This window comes from Pantherophis guttatus, chromosome 1 (assembly GCF_059756535.1).
Source record: "Pantherophis guttatus breed Tessera chromosome 1, ASM5975653v1, whole genome shotgun sequence".
NCBI lineage: Eukaryota > Metazoa > Chordata > Lepidosauria > Squamata > Colubridae > Pantherophis > Pantherophis guttatus.
Window position 1 is genome coordinate 17,937,839 of NC_142063.1, and position 15,868 is coordinate 17,953,706.

Consider the following 15,868-nt stretch of genomic DNA (forward strand, 5'->3'; position numbering starts at 1 on the left):
CTCATCCTTATTTCCAAAAGCAGTCATAGTTACAAAAAACAAAATTATGAATTAAACAGGACTGAGTGTGCATAGTCAGTAATACATGGCCTTGGTCTGTTGATCATATAACAGTAATCTTTGATTTATGACCATAATGGAGTTTACCCGTTATTGTAACTATTGATGATCACAGAACAGGTTGGTCATGATAGCACTGTTCCCATATTTGAGGGGCTCCTACAAAGAAGAGGGGGTCAAATTATTTTCCCAAGCACCAAAAGACAAGACAAGAAACAATGGTTGGAAACTAACCAAGGAGAGAAGCAACCTAGAACTAAGGAGAAATTTCCTAATGGTGAGAGCAATCAACCAATGGAACAGTTTGCCTCCAGAAGTTGTGGGTGCTTCATCAATGGAGGCTTTCAAAAAGAGACTGGACAACCATTTGTCTGAAATATTATAGGTCTCCTACTCGAGCAGGAAGCTGGATTAGAAGACCTCCAAGGTCCCTTCCAGCTCTATTAGTCTGTGTTCTATATTCTATTTATATGTGTCCCGTGGGAGAACGAGGCAGATAATTTTTAAACGATAGATGTTGACCTTCATGCTGCCAGTGTGAATGTTCTGGAATCATATCTTTGGCCATTGTAGAATAGCAAAAATAAAGGTGTCTGCAACTCTATATTCTCTGCGGTGTGTGTATGTGTTTGGAAGAATAGGATTAAGAAGTCTGGGGTATCTAATTTCTAAGAACAGCTGAAAGAGGTGCAGATGATTAAGGCAAAAATACCCCTCTTTTTTTTTTTTTTTTTAAGAAAAAATTGTCTTTAACTTTAGAAAGCTGTAGTATAGATAAATATTTTCTCTTTTGATCTCTATATAGTACAGTGTAACAGAACATTAAATTCAAGTCTAAAATTTTCATAAAATTTGCTGCATAATTTATAGCAACGGTTTTGAAAGGGTGCTAGGCATTTGGGGGGGAAGAATAAAACAAGTATTTGTTTATTAATCATTAATAACCAGCTGGAACTTCTGTGTTTGAACATAAGTATCTCTGATTATCAGTTGCTACTAAGCCATTGTTGGATGGGGTTTTGCTTATCCATCCTTGTCATGGGCTTCTCTGAGGTATCTTTCTGACAATAATGAGAAGATAATGGATTGACTGGCCTTTCTTATAATCTAGCAGAATTCTGAAATCCTCCTTTGTTTTCTGCAACCACTATTTAAGGTCAAGAACTGGTTTTTAAATCCAAACAATTTTTTTAGTCTGCTAAGTATCTCACTGGTCTCCACAGAGTAGAGGTATGCTGATCAGATCAAACCCAGCCTTCCCTTTCTATACTATGCAACCAGTGGAAAGTCAACAGGCAAGAGATGATTGTAATATAACTCTTCTCTTTCTGAGCAAATGCAAAGAGGAATCCTGCCACTGATGGTGGAAATAATGTAATTATTGTGACTGAATCCTTGTTGGTTGGTTTTCGTCATTGTCTGAAAGACCCATATTGATGTTATTCCCACGCAATACTAAACACTAGTTGTACTCAACAATTCAAAGGCTTGCCTAACACATTGAGCCACAACCAAACAAATTATTTTATGGCTAAGATTAGCCTTAAGCACTGTGTCAATTCATTTCTTGATAGTTTGAATTTGCCTAATAGTGTAGTTTTCTGAAGCAGTTCAGGTCTGTTGCTGTATGTCTAATAACGTTTACAGAATTAGCAATTATGCAGAGACAACAACTAAATAATTTCCTTTCTTTTTTAGTTTGGTGCTCTCACTCCTTTGGAACCCAGGCTAGGAAAAAAATTGATAGAACCCCTGACCAATCTAATACATAGGTAAGTCAGCTAATTCTTCTAGATTTTTTTAACTTGGTGGCTGGGGGAGATGGCTCTAATCAGCCATCTGTATATTTTAATGTCGGTATTAAATAATTCAGTGAAACTGTTTGTGCTTCTGGGTAAAGTTAGTCACTGGTATCCTGTGTGTTGACATTGGTTTGACTGTCTTCTTTATTTGTCACCATTGTGCAATTTTTAAATATGATTCCGAAGACAGCACCAAAAAGAATGTTGTTTTATCCCTTTGAAGGTAGTACAGATAGTCTTCCATTTATGACTGTAATTGAGCCCGGAATTAATGTTGTAAGTTATGGCTGTTGTTAAGTGTGACTATAATTTTACATCCTTATTTGTGACAGTCATTAAGTGAACTGGTTTTCCTCAATGGGTGTTTTTTGTTGGAAACCAGAAATAAATGCTGGAAATTAGCAAAAAAGTGCTCAAGATTGTGGTCATGTGACTATGGGATTCTGCAAATGACCGTAACTGGGAGCTGGTGCCAAATGCCCCAAATGTGATCATATAAACTGCAAGGAACTACCTGTAGACTAGAGGGAAGAAAGAAGTGTCCATTTAATCCTGTTTTCTTTCACAAAGTCACTTTTCTAAAGTAAATAGAACCAGTCCCTGGTGCCCAAAAGGTTGGAGGCTGCAGTCTTAATAGATGTGATTCAAAGCATGCAAACTCTGTCAGATCTTACAAGTGTACAGACATAATAGGAGAAAGACACCCTCAAATCAGGTTTATACAGGTAGTCCTGGATTTTCAACAGTTCATTTAGTGACTGTTCAAATTTTACAATGGCACTGAAAAAAGTGACTTACGACCATTTTTCACACTTTCAACCTTTGCAGCATCCCCATGATCATGTGATCAAAATTCAGGTGCTTGGCAACTGGTTTATACTTAAATGACCATTGCTGTATCCTAAGACATGTAATCAACCTTTGCAATCATTTGACAAGCAAAATCAACTGGAAAGCCAGCTTCACTTAACAACCATGTTACTAATTTATCAACTGCAGTGATTCATTTAACAACGGTGGCAAGAAAAGTCATAAAATGGGGTAAAACTCACTTAAATGTCTCAACAACAGAAATTTTGGCCTCAATTTTGGTCATAAGTCGAGGACTACCAGTACCCTGAATTGCACCTGAAAGTCTATTGCAACTTTCCAGTGCAACTTGTGATGAACTTTCACTTGTGATGGAGGTTAATATCATGACATGCCCTTGACTGCTGGTGGAGCCACATTTTGAACCAGCTGAAGCTTCTCAGTGGCTTTCAAGGGAAGCTCACGTAGACTTTACAATAATCTAGACAAGAGATGACTAAACCATGGGTGACTATGAATAAGGCTCTCTGTTGCAATAATGAGTATATTTGAGTGCATGGAGTGGATTTGTTCAAATTTGTTGATTGGGGTTTTAAGAATCTAATTACAAATGAAAAATGTAGCCTAGCTTTTGTTTTTTTAAAATTCATATTTCTTTTGAAACCAGGTTATTAAAAAGTGCAAAAATCAAAGGCCTTTTTTCTTTCAATGTTTTTGCACACCTTAATTCTTTAAAATATAGAAAACATATGGTCACCTTTCTGATGAAACAACTTCTGGGGCTAACTGTGTCTCATAATGCAGTAATTTGTCTGTCTTTTTTCCTCAGCACTTCAGCCATGTCACTCCTCTATGAGTGTGTGAACACAGTGATAGCAGGTAAGGAAGTGTCATTGAGGGATATTACATTTTCTAAATAGTACAAAAGAAAAGCAGATACTTTGGGGATATATCGGTCTGAGAGTTAGTTTTTTTTCCAGGAAAAGTTGACTGGAAATTAAATATGTGTATCCTTAACTTTTTCACAGTGTTAATCTCTCTTTCCTCGGGAATGCCCAACCACAGTGCAAGCATCCAGGTAACAGGCTTTCACTTTTTGGTGTCTGTTTCTTATTTTGTGTTGGCTTTGAATGTTGTGGTGTCTTGATTATACATCTAGAGTGGATATACAGTATATTCTAGAGAGGACATGTTACAATCTGTGCAGGTGGCTAGATGGTTCTTGTTTTATATGTGGGTATCCCCAGAACACACCAAAGCATTCAGGAGCAGATGGGCCAGCTTAGCAATGTAATTCCAGTAATATGTGGGACATATTAAGCTTTGGTTTTTATTTGTATGAAACCCTCAGTCCCATTTGATTGGGATGGATGGATGGACGGACAGACATACAGACAGATATTTTAAAAAATAACCTCCCTTGCATTAGATCAATTCAGATCATTGACAGGAAATATATTTCTTTTCTGTGCTGCTTTAGAGGTAGGACATGCATTAGAAGGAAAATGAGACTGACTGAGACTAAGGGGTGGAAAGAATGCTGAGGGTGTTAGAATGAAAGGCTGTTCCATCCACTTTTATTATTACTTATTTTTATTACTTTAGATTTTTTTTTATCCTGCCTTTTTATTTTTATAAACAGCTCAAGGCAATGAGCATATCTAATACTCCTTTCTCCTCCTATTTTCCCCCCAACAACAACAACAACTGTGTGACATGTGTTGTGTTGGGCTGAGAGAGAGGGACTGGCCCAAAGTCACCCAGCTGGCTTTCATGCTTAAGGCATACTAAAACTCACAGTCTCCTGGTTTATAGCCTGGGGCCTTAATCATTAGACCAAACTGATTCCTATTATTATGGTCATATCAACTTCTTTCTGTAGCCCTATCATGCAGCTCCCCCAGGAAATGGAGCCCTCAGTAAGAACTGGACTGCCCACCCATGTTGAGATTAGAGCAGGTCTTCTCTTCCCCCTGTGCCCTTATTCCACCAGGAATGGTCTTCCACTGTTAGTAAGAACTACTGACATTTACTAAAGAATAAACGACCTTAAGGTGTAGAGGAAGGAAAATCCTTGGCTTTGCAGAAGAGGTTAATGATATATGCTGTTTCTCCAGCTCTGTGTGCAGAAGCTGAGGATACTGATAGAAGACTCGGACCAAAACTGTAAGTATGAGAAATACTGCCATCTTGGAAGGTAGTAGTAATTAATGCCAAGGAACTAGGTGCTGTATTCTAAAACTGAAATAGCTAAAATGGGGGGGGGGGGAAGTACATACATTTTGCTTCTGGTGATGCTCAGTCCCTCCCAGCCACTTGTGAGTTTAGAGAAAGCATTTGGTAAAGTGAATAGGCTTAAATTATGGAAAATTTTGCTAAATGAAATAAGTATAGTATATAATTATAGTAAAACATATATAATGGGTGGTTAGTGAATGGTTCAACATTGAGCAGGGAGTAAATTACAGATGTGTAATGTTTCTTTGGTGGTTCAGCTTATTGAATGCTTACTGATGTTAATGATCTATTAGTTTGGGATATATCTATATATCTATATCTATATACCTGTATACACCAGTATGCAGATGATATGTGTTTGTCTGTCAGAGAACTTAAGTGAAATTCAGTGAATGTTAAATTGCTGGTATAATACAACCAGGAGCATGGATCTAAAAAATAATGCATCAGAAGTCAAATTGTTAGGTTTGACGGGGAACATGAAGTTATTGCTGCACATAAACGTAGAGCGCATGAATAGCAGAAAGTTTGCCACAGATGGGGAAATGGATGGGGAATTTTGAACATAGGCTTTAGGAAAATGTGGATAATATGTGACAAAGAATGCAATTTATCAAAAGATGCCAAACTAACCTAAGGCTGTGCTTTTGTCCATCTCTCTTAAATGGAAGTGAAAGTTGGGTGTTTTATCCCCAAAAGAAGTAAGATGATAGATATGTATTTATATATAAGAAAGGAGAAGAAAAAGAATGTTTTATCAAAGAAAGAAAGGAAGGGGAAATTTTGATTTAAGAATGACAGATCTGCCCTTCTTTTGGCATTCAGAGAGATTATAAAACAGCTTCTAGTATGTTAATCTTCCCCAAGCCGGTGCTTTTCAAATGTGTTACCTTTAGCAGACAAAGATGGTTGGGAATTCAAATAATGTTGTACTCTAGAGGATTTCAGATTTGAGAAAACTGCAGAATGGGATCTCTCTTTTTCTTTGTTGTTACCATTAATATGTGCAAAATGGTTCTCTTTTAATACCATTGGTGAACTTGGCAAGATGATGATGATGATGATGATGATGATGATGATGATGATGATGATGATGATGATAAATCAGTTGCATGTGCCTCCTTATTCCTGGCATCTCCAAGTAGTATTAGCCGGCACTCCTGTCTGAAACAGTGGAGAGCTTCGGCAAATCTAAATAGAAAATACAGAACTGGTCAGCGCAATAAGACCAATGTAAGAGAAATGGTTTTGTTCCTCCTATTTGTGATCTAGTAAATGCATTAGATCCAACACACACGGACAAAGTTTACCCTCTATATCAGAACAAAACTTCAAACTACTGGAATTTGATCCTTTGATCACCATGTGTGTACGTTGTTCTTGCAGAAATGGAGAGGGCCCTTACAAGGAGTTTTTTTGAATCGTGTTTTCTTTTGTGTGTGTATGTGTTCTTTCTTTACCTCAGTGAAATATTTGGGATTGCTGGCAATGTCCAAAATCTTGAAAACACACCCTAAATCGGTACAGTCTCATAAGGATCTCATTCTCCAGTGCTTGGACGATAAGGATGAGTCCATCCGCCTCCGAGCCTTGGATCTTCTGTATGGAATGGTAGGTTTTGTTCTTACTGAGCATCCTGACTAATTTGTTACCCTAAATAGCAAACTGTCTTCCTAGATACTAGAGTGGCTAATATGGTCATGAGAATAATGAGAATAATGAAAAAATGATTCTAAGATAGCTTATTCATTTACTATTTGTTTAAGCAGTTGTATCCCTAAGCCACTTTCAAGGCAGCAAAGAAACTGGGAGGTCAAAAGTTTCCACAATGAAGTATCTGGTGTCGCTCACTGCTACATCTTGTGGGTTTTCCGCCAAACTGCATCAAATCTTCCCATGTCCTGTATAGAGACCAACATTTGGTAACTGGTGCCTGAGTTTCTGTTTGTTTGGGCCCTTATTACAGGTGTCCAAGAAGAATTTGATGGAAATTGTGAAGAAGCTGATGATCCATGTAGACAAAGCTGAAGGAACAACTTACAGGGATGAGCTGCTAACCAAAATCATTGATATATGTAGCCAGTCTAATTACCAATACATCACAAACTTTGAATGGTCAGTATTTACCACATACTTAGGTCCTACTTTATAGCCTCAGGAGGATTTCAGAAGGTTATACAATGTTTTCCTCCAAAGTAAAGTTTAAATCTTACATAATACAGATACCGTACTTTTTGGAGTATAAGACACACCTTAGTTTTTGGGGAGGAAAATAAGAAAAAAGCTGATTGGCAGGTGGATCGGCCTCCCAGAATACCCCCAATCAGCTGTTCCCAGAGGTGAATTTTAGCAACAGGTTCCTTGGTTGTGAGCTCTGTGCCTTGCTTTTTTTTTTTTTTTTGCCTCTGAAAGCCTCCGAAACAGAGCTTCAGAAAAAAAGCCCCTGAAGCTCTGTTTGGGTTTTTTTTTTTTTCTGAAGCTCTGTTTGGGGGCTTCTTTTCTGAAGCTTCATTTCTGATGGTTTTTTTTCAGCCTCTGAAATCTCCGTTTGAGAAGCTGGGTGAGGCTACATTCGGAGTATAAGATGCACCCAGATTTTCACCCTCTTTTTTTGGGGAAAAAGGTGTGTCTTATACTCCGAAAAATATGGTAATTTTCACTTAGTATCTATTTGTTCAGCAGCTGTTCGAAGTTATGATGGTGCTGAACCAAGGGACTTACAACCAGGCTTTGAAATTCCAGCCATTGCAGAAACCCCATGGACACATGAACAAAATTCCCATAAAGGAGATGTGGTACGGAGGGCTCTTGAACCAAAGAATAGCTAATAAACTACATATTATATATTCTATTGCTTCTTTCCTTTTATGGATAGCATTTCTTCCCCAAATGTGCCTCCCATCCTTTAATCTTTCAGTCTTACTCAACCTTTTTGTTTTCTTTAATTGCTGTTTTCCTCAGAATGTGCACTTTATATTGGATTATTTTGGGTTTCCTCATAATTAGAGCCACAAAGTCTGTTTTTAACAGCTATGATTTTTAAAAAAAGAAATTGGTAAAAAAAATCTCAATCAACAAAGGCTGCTTGTTTTACATGCAGAGAGAGACAACACACAAAGAAAATTTTATCTATTTCTAATTCAGCATTGTGTGAAATTAGAAATTAGTAATAATGCAATATGTATGTATGTATGTATGTACCCCATGGCTCTAATAGGATTTTGTGAGGAGATAGGTGTTGGAGCAGCCTTGGCATCACAGGAGGGTTGGAGCAGGCAGCTGTAGCTAACTACTTTTGAGCCATTCTGATAAAGGCAGATAAAGGCTAGGCAGAACAAACAGAGAGAGGAACAGAAAAAGCAGAAGCTACCAATGGCCATATAATGATGTGAGGAGGGGCACCTAGGCTGGGAACTAGATTTTGAAAACTAAAAGCAAGCTGAGGAAGAAATTAACAAGCGGTAAGTAAAGTATTTCTGAGTGTAGAAGCTGTAAGGATAATAGAGCTATTAACATTTGAATTGTTGAAAATCGCCGTGTACATGAAGCGTGCATGAAATTTGCCAATAGGCCTCCTCTTTATAATAATAGTCTCCCCTTGGTTTCTCTGCTTGCACATTGGTACCCTCTTTTTATCCGCTTCAGGTACATCAGCATCTTAGTGGAGCTGACACGGCTGGAAGGTACAAGGCATGGCCATCTCATTGCCTCCCAGATGTTAGACGTGGCAATCCGAGTGAAGGCCATCCGCAAATTCGCTGTGTCCCAGATGGCCATGCTTCTGGACAATGCTCACTTGCTGGCCAGCAACACGCAGAGGAATGGAATCTGTGAGGTGCTATACGCCGCAGCTTGGATATGTGGAGAATTCTCAGAGTAAGTGCCCAGGAATCTGGTGGTGTGAAAAGGAAGGGTTGTCAAGAAGCCAAGTTCTCTCTTCTTGTCCCTGATGTCTGAAGCATTTCTTGTGACTTCCCTTTTCTTGTCCTGGACAAGGGTGGGGAAAAACTCCCTAAGCTTTCCTCTTCACTGCAGACACCTTGAAGAACCCCAGCAGACCCTCGAAGCCATGTTGCGGCCTAAAGTGACCACTCTTCCAGGCCACATCCAAGCAGTTTATGTCCAAAACATGGTGAAGCTTTATGCCTCAATTCTGCAGCAAAAGGAGCAGGCTGGTGAGAAGGAAGTGGCCCAGGAGGCAACCCAGATGATGATTGACCGTCTGCCTCAGTTTGTGCAGAGCGCCGATCTTGAAGTCCAGGAGAGAGTAAGAAAAATCCGGCTTTTTTTTTTTTCTTTTTTCCAAATTGACTTTTCAGCTTTGCATTTTGCTGGGTTTGGAGTGAAAGGAAAGCTTCATTCATTCATTCATTCATTCATTCATTCATTCATTCATTCTTGATCTTTAGGCTTCCTGCATCCTCCAGCTCATGAAGTACATCCAGAAGCTTCAGATCAAAGAGGTTCCTGTGGCTGAAGAAGTGACTGCCTTATTTGCCGGGGAGCTTAACCCTGTTGCACCTAAAGCTCAGAAGAAAGTTCCAGTCCCAGAAGGGTGAGATGCTCTGCTTTTTCCCGTAGGATGATAATATTAAGTGTCCAGCTCTGTAGCCTAAGTAGCCTTGGCCCATCTCATAAACCATAGAGCTTAGAAGAACCAGGAGATATTTATGATTATGCGGGGTGGGGTGCTTGGCAACCTTTGTTTTAAGAACAGGATGAAGATTAAAAGATTGGCTGCCATCTTCTCACATAACCTGAAATAGATTCATTCCTTTCACAGTTTGGATCTCGATGCTTGGATCAATGAGCCACCTTCAGACAGCGATTCTGAAGATGAAAAACCAAGGACCATATTCCACGATGAAGAGCAAAGACATTCAAAGCAACGGCAGCCTGAAATGGATGAGGAGGAGTTGGCCAGGGTAAGCTGGGTGAATGGATAGGGCCAGTTCCAGTGTGCATAAGGTGGTGGGAGGAAGGCTTCAAAGTTCATTGCATTTTTTAAAAAAAATAATTGTCTTGAAGGACTCCCAGGAACTTTGTATGTGTGGTTTCACGATTTAACAAAATTTTAGTCATTTTAACTTTTTTTTTTATGGGAAAATGTACTAAAACAGTACTGGTCCTTTGATTGAAACACTGAAGCTGTCTGACTGATTGTAACTTATTCAATCCTTACCTGCTCTTTAACAATGCAAGTGACTTTTCTACATTGATCCGGGATTCTTAGTTTTTATTCAAGCGGGAGAAGAAACATCTTTGAATTTCCTTTTATAAATGAAACCCAAATGACAGCAATCCTAGTTCTGAATATTTTTGTTTGTTTGCTTTTTTTTGTTTCAAAGCGTCGAGAAGTTAGGAAACAGGAGCAGGCAAACAATCCATTCTACATTAAAAGTTCTCCATCTCCACAAAAGGTAAACAAGGCTTATCTGGGGGAATAAAAATAGTGATACTTATCTAACAATCGGGTTTTTTAATGTAAGTTTTTTGCATGCATCTGTCAGGCATTCATACTAAATTCCTCTTCTTTTTGCTTTCTCCAGAGGTACCAGGATAGCCCTGGTGTTGAGCACATACCTGTGGTTCAGATCGATCTCTCTGTTCCTTTAAAAGTTCCTGGTAAGAGAATTTTATGGCGGATTTCAGCATCATTTGCTTAGCATCCCGTCTATATTCCTTGGTCAGATTTGAAGGCTGTTGTTTATGGAATTGTTATTTAGAAATAGGGAGATGTTAGGAGGCTTGGAGAAACCCCAAAGTTTTCAGAAATTCAAAAAAATCTGGTACAGGAATCTGAAAATCAGGTCATGAGTATAGTTAATAAAGAAGGCATTCTGGCTGCTTAGAGAAGGACAGAAGATTGGGCAGAGTTCCCTCTGTTTCTCCGGGAAAGCCAATTCCCAGCATTCATGCCCTTTCCAGGCCTATTTACAGTATGTTTCTTGACACAGAAGCACATGTATATGTGTGATACATACACCCTAAATCTATGACTTTTCTTTAGGACCTAAACTAGGATAGCATAAACAAATTTTAACCATTTTACAGAATGCATGAATACTGCATGCATTTCTGAAAGAAACACTTTCCCAAGTGAGGGGGCAACTACACAAAATGCCACCAAGCTGGCTGGGCAAAATAAATGTGGGCATAATTATACCTGGCATAATATTTCTGTTTTTAAAATCTAGCCACATAGGGTGTGTTGTAGTAATCCAACTGTTCAATGTTCAAGGCATGAATGGCAGTTGTCAGGGCAATTCATGCAGTTTCTGAACCTGGTCTATATTAGGTTCTTATTAATAGTAAAAAAAATTAAAATGCACTTCAAAGTCCTGTAGAATATAATACAATAAACTGAAATCTTTAAAAATGGAGTGCAACATAGAGACAAACAATAACATTCAAAACAGCAGTTTTAAGGACTGCAACATTTAACTGGTTAATTCAATCAGTCAGTTTATGATCTTAGTATCCTGCTTTTCAGTCAAAAACTTCCTAACCGACTTTTAAAAAGTCAGTACAGATAGTCCTCAACTTAATGTCTGTTCAAAGTTATGACCAACCAAAAAAGGCGACTTTCAATCTGAATCAGAAATTCCAACAGTCGCCTCGCTCCCCCACCGGAGCTGGGCTGAATTTATGACTGTTTGCAGCATCTCACAGTCTTGTGACCACATTACAGTGATGAGCCATGGTGGCACAGTGTTAGAGTGCAGTACTACAGGCTACTTCTGCTGACTGCCAGCTGCCTGCAATTTGGCAGTTTGAATCCCACCAGGCTCAAGGTTGACTCAGCCTCCCATCCTTCTGAGGTGGGTAAAATGAGGACCCAGATTGTAGGGGGCAATAGGCTGACTCTGTAAACTGCTTAGAGAGGGCTGTAAAAGCGCTGTGAAGCAGTATATAAGTCTAATTGCTATTGCTATTTTGCTGAAACCTGACAGTTCCAGTTTTTGGCAAAAGTGCACCAATAGCAAATCATGGATTTGCTTAATGACCACAAGGCAAGTTACCGTTGTAACTTGAGAATTATTTGTAGTGTGATAGTCCCCATTCAGAACCTTAAAATCTAGAAGACATAATGTACAAGGGAAAAAAGGGGGGAAAGAAAAATAGGCAGGTTTGAATACTTCCAGGTTATAATTTATATCATGACTCTGTTTAATGAAATAATTCAAATAACTTTATGAAATAAATGCTGATAGGTGACAGGTGAGAGATCTCAACTTTTTCTTATTGTTACTTTATGTCAGTGTTTCTCCATCTGCTGGCTGGGGAATTCTGGCAGTTGAAGTCCACACATCTTAAAGTGGCCCAGGTTGAAAAACACTGTCTTATGTAATTATAAAGATAGCAGGTGGAAATGATATGGTTCGATATTTTCTCTTCTCCCAGACAGGATGATCAATGATGCATCTGCGCATCATCTATTAGCAAAGTTTGCAGTTTCTTCAGACTTGTCATTTTTTCTCAGAATTTAAATCGAGTTGTTTTGACAGCACCTTAATCAAAGCGAAAGCTTTCTTTTCTAAGCTGTCTTTTGTTCAGTAGCCAGCCTCCATACAATCCCTTCTGGAGGCTACTTTTCTCTCTTCTGGCCTTATCAGGCTTACCAGCATCTGACCAATACGTGAAGCTGGAAGAAGAGCGACGGCACCAGCAGAAACTGGAGAAAGACAAGAAGAAAAAGAAGCAGAAGAAAGAAAAATGGGGCAAGAACCGTCGCCACAATTCCCTGCACACAGAAAGCGATGAGGATATTGCGCCCGCCCAGCATGTGGATATTATCACAGAGGAGATGCCAGAAGTAAGTGCTGCAGGGCATTGAGCCTTCCTTTGCAGACTTCCATCCACCAGGTTAGAAACTGGGAGACTGTGAGTTCTAGTCCTGCCTTAGGCATGAAAGCCGGCTGACTGACTTTGGTCCAGTCTTTCCCTCTCAGCCCAACCCACCTAACAGAGTCGTCGTTGTGAGCAAAATAGGAGGAAGAAGGAGTATTATGTATATTCCTCACTTTGAGTTATTTATAAAAATAATAAAGGCCGATTATAAATAAATAAATTAAGGGCACTCTGGTTCACATTCCTGCTCCATTGTGTGATCCTTAAGACAGTTGCTAGATTTGGGCCTAGCCCTGTAAATGGTGGGCAGAGCCTGGCAGAAATAAAGGATGAAGCACAGCCTCAAGTAGGTACAGTTGCTCATTCTCTCTTTCTCAATCCCTCTTTTTTCTTCTTTCTCTTAGTGTCTCTCCAGAGAAGAAATATCTGCCAGAGGTTCAGATTGACCACTTAGAGAGCTTTTGAATGAGGCCCCAGGTCATACAAAATTAAGTTATCCTGTTCTTTATATATACTGCTCAAAAAAATAAAGGGAACACGAGCAGAAGACATCCGAGATCTGAATGAATGAAATAGCTTTATTAAATACTTTGTTCGTTACTGTTCTGTCCCCGTCCCACACACGCACCCCCACGGCCCGGAGTTAATAAGCCACACGACAAAATCTTTGAAGATAAAACTGGCAGCAACCCAGTGGCTAGCTGCCAATTCAGACTTTACTCACACAAAACAAAGATTAGACTGCAAGCATTCCGATAAAGCAGGCAAAGTTTCAACAATACAAGGATTAGTCCAAATGCAGTCCGACAAGGCAGGCAGAAGTCCAGTAACGCAGAGATCATGGATTATTTCTAGTTTTTGCTCGTCACAAACTGAACCGGCCACCCACCCACATTTATACCCTGTGGGGTGTGGTCCAGTGATTTAGCTAATCTCTGGCACGCCTTCCCCTCTGCTGCGCACGCTTCTCCCTGCACCGCTGCCGAGGGTCCAGCCAGCACTTATCTCCTTTGTCGCTGTCCACCTGTGGCTGCGGGGACGTGCTTGGCTCTGGGCCTATCTCTTGGCCTTCGGTGTCCTCCGGAGGCATTGCCAGAGAGGAGGGTCCTGGAGAAGGAGGCCTTGCCAACTCCTCTCCCTCACTCTCAGAGTCTGCATCTGTCGATAGCCCAGGCTCAGGCAACGGAGCCACAACAGTTACATACAGTAGTTTTGTGTTCCCTTTAGTTGTTTGAGCAGCGTATAAACTACTGTATGTAAAGAACAAAGTATTTAATAAGACTATTTCATTCATTCAGATCTCGGATGTTTTTTTTTTTTGTTTTTTAAATTTGATTTATATGCCGCCCTTCTCCGGAGACTCAGGGCGGCTTACAATGCGTTAAGCAATAGCCTTCATACTTTTGTATATTTTACAAAGTCAGCTTATTACCCACAAACTGGGTCCTCAATTTACCAATTTAGAAAGGATGGAAGGCTGAGTCAACCTTGAGCCTGGTGAAATTCGAACTTACTAATTGCAGACAGCTGGAGTTAAATTACAATGCATTAGTCTGCTGAGCTATCCACGCTCTTCTGCTTGTGTTCCCTTTATTTTTTTGAGCAGTGTATTTTACAAGAATGGCACAGCTTGTAGATGGATGTTGGTTTTTCAACGAAATAGGCTATCTTCCCAGCTTTCAAAGCTAGTACGCTATAAGTCAGGCACCAAAGAATGAAATAAATATGAACTGCTGCCAACAAATACTTTTTCCAGTGTTGCTTTCATCACCAAAACTGTTTGATGAGGGGGGGAGGGGGAATTATAGAAATGGGATTAATTGGTTTAGGACACCATAAACAGGAGAAATCTAAATCACCCTGGAGAAACAGGGATTGCAATACTTTTCCCTTTTACATAAACTCATTTTCTCCCTCTTATGCCTCTTATCTAGAATGCTCTGCCCAGTGATGAGGATGACAAGGATCCAAATGATCCCTACAAGGCACTGGATATTGATTTAGATAAGTGAGTACAAATCTTAGCTCTTGCACAACCCTCTTAAATTCATGCCAAAATGTAGTGCTGAATGTGACAGAGTGTGGGATTTATTGAATGCTGAACGTGGTGTACTCACCATAAATTAAAGTAGACAAGCTAAAGACTTGGGCTTTGATTCCTACACTGCTGGTTTTATAAATTTAGTTATAGAATGGTTATTCAAATAGTTCAAATAGTTATTTGAATGTTATGTTGGTACATCTGAGATCTGAACATGAAGATGCATTAAGGGAATTCAAGAGCAGTAATGGCACAATGATTAGAATGCAGTATTGCAAGCTGACTCCGCCACTGCCAAGAGTTCAGACCTGACCGGCTTAAGGTTGACTCAGTCTTCCATCTTTCTGAAGTCAATTAAATGAGGACCCAGATTGTTAGAAGCAATATGCTAATTCTGTAAACCGCTTAGAGAGGGCTGTAAAGCACTGTGAAACGGTATATAAGTCTTAAGTGCTATTGCTATTAGGCTTACAAAGGGAGGATTGCAGGCTTGGATCTTCCTTGTGCCATTAGAGAAGGAATGGAGAAACCCGCAGCTCTCCAGATGTTTCTAGACTGCATCTCTTCTGTCCTGAGCTTTAACCATGCTCATTAGTCTTGATGGGATTTGGAGAATCTTACTATATTAGTTCCCTAAATTTCAAATGGAGGCAAAACATATTTGTTTTTCAACACTGAAAGACATTGTTGGAATCAGGTAGAATTTCTCTATTTTGCCTTTGGATTATTTCCATCCCCAGAGGTTATCATATCTTGTAGTCATACTGTTTTTCTTCCTGTCTGTCTGTCTCTCATACACAGTCTGATTTCAGAGAGTTCTGGCAGGTAAGTTCCCTCTTCGTCAGCGTGGAAGGCTAACTGCTTCTGTTCAGCATTGTAAAACACAACATGGCAAATGTCATCTGTTTATGCAGAAAACTTTACACCAAATCTCTACATTTATAGTCTGGAATAAAACAGTCAGTCTATGATGATTGGCTGCACAACTATTGAATCCTATAATCAATCTTATTTCAGTCAGAGAATAGTGGCCCTGCCACTTCATTTGCACACGTTCCCAATCTTT

General features: G+C 39.5%; 1 protein-coding gene across 2 annotated transcripts in view; it reads left to right on the forward strand.

The window, feature by feature from the left end:
* Nucleotides 1-15,868, forward strand: part of AP3D1 (adaptor related protein complex 3 subunit delta 1) — a 54,998-nt gene that overhangs the window by 24,777 nt on the left and 14,353 nt on the right. For both annotated transcript variants that reach the window (XM_034437742.3, XM_034437743.3), the window contains exons 8-21: nucleotides 1,759-1,832; nucleotides 3,502-3,551; nucleotides 3,701-3,750; nucleotides 4,790-4,838; nucleotides 6,376-6,521; nucleotides 6,877-7,025; nucleotides 8,556-8,786; nucleotides 8,946-9,177; nucleotides 9,320-9,465; nucleotides 9,694-9,835; nucleotides 10,259-10,330; nucleotides 10,460-10,535; nucleotides 12,527-12,726; nucleotides 14,696-14,769. In XM_034437742.3, the coding sequence (XP_034293633.2) occupies nucleotides 1,759-1,832; nucleotides 3,502-3,551; nucleotides 3,701-3,750; nucleotides 4,790-4,838; nucleotides 6,376-6,521; nucleotides 6,877-7,025; nucleotides 8,556-8,786; nucleotides 8,946-9,177; nucleotides 9,320-9,465; nucleotides 9,694-9,835; nucleotides 10,259-10,330; nucleotides 10,460-10,535; nucleotides 12,527-12,726; nucleotides 14,696-14,769 (1,691 nt within the window). The remainder of the gene's footprint in view (nucleotides 1-1,758; nucleotides 1,833-3,501; nucleotides 3,552-3,700; nucleotides 3,751-4,789; nucleotides 4,839-6,375; nucleotides 6,522-6,876; nucleotides 7,026-8,555; nucleotides 8,787-8,945; nucleotides 9,178-9,319; nucleotides 9,466-9,693; nucleotides 9,836-10,258; nucleotides 10,331-10,459; nucleotides 10,536-12,526; nucleotides 12,727-14,695; nucleotides 14,770-15,868) is intronic.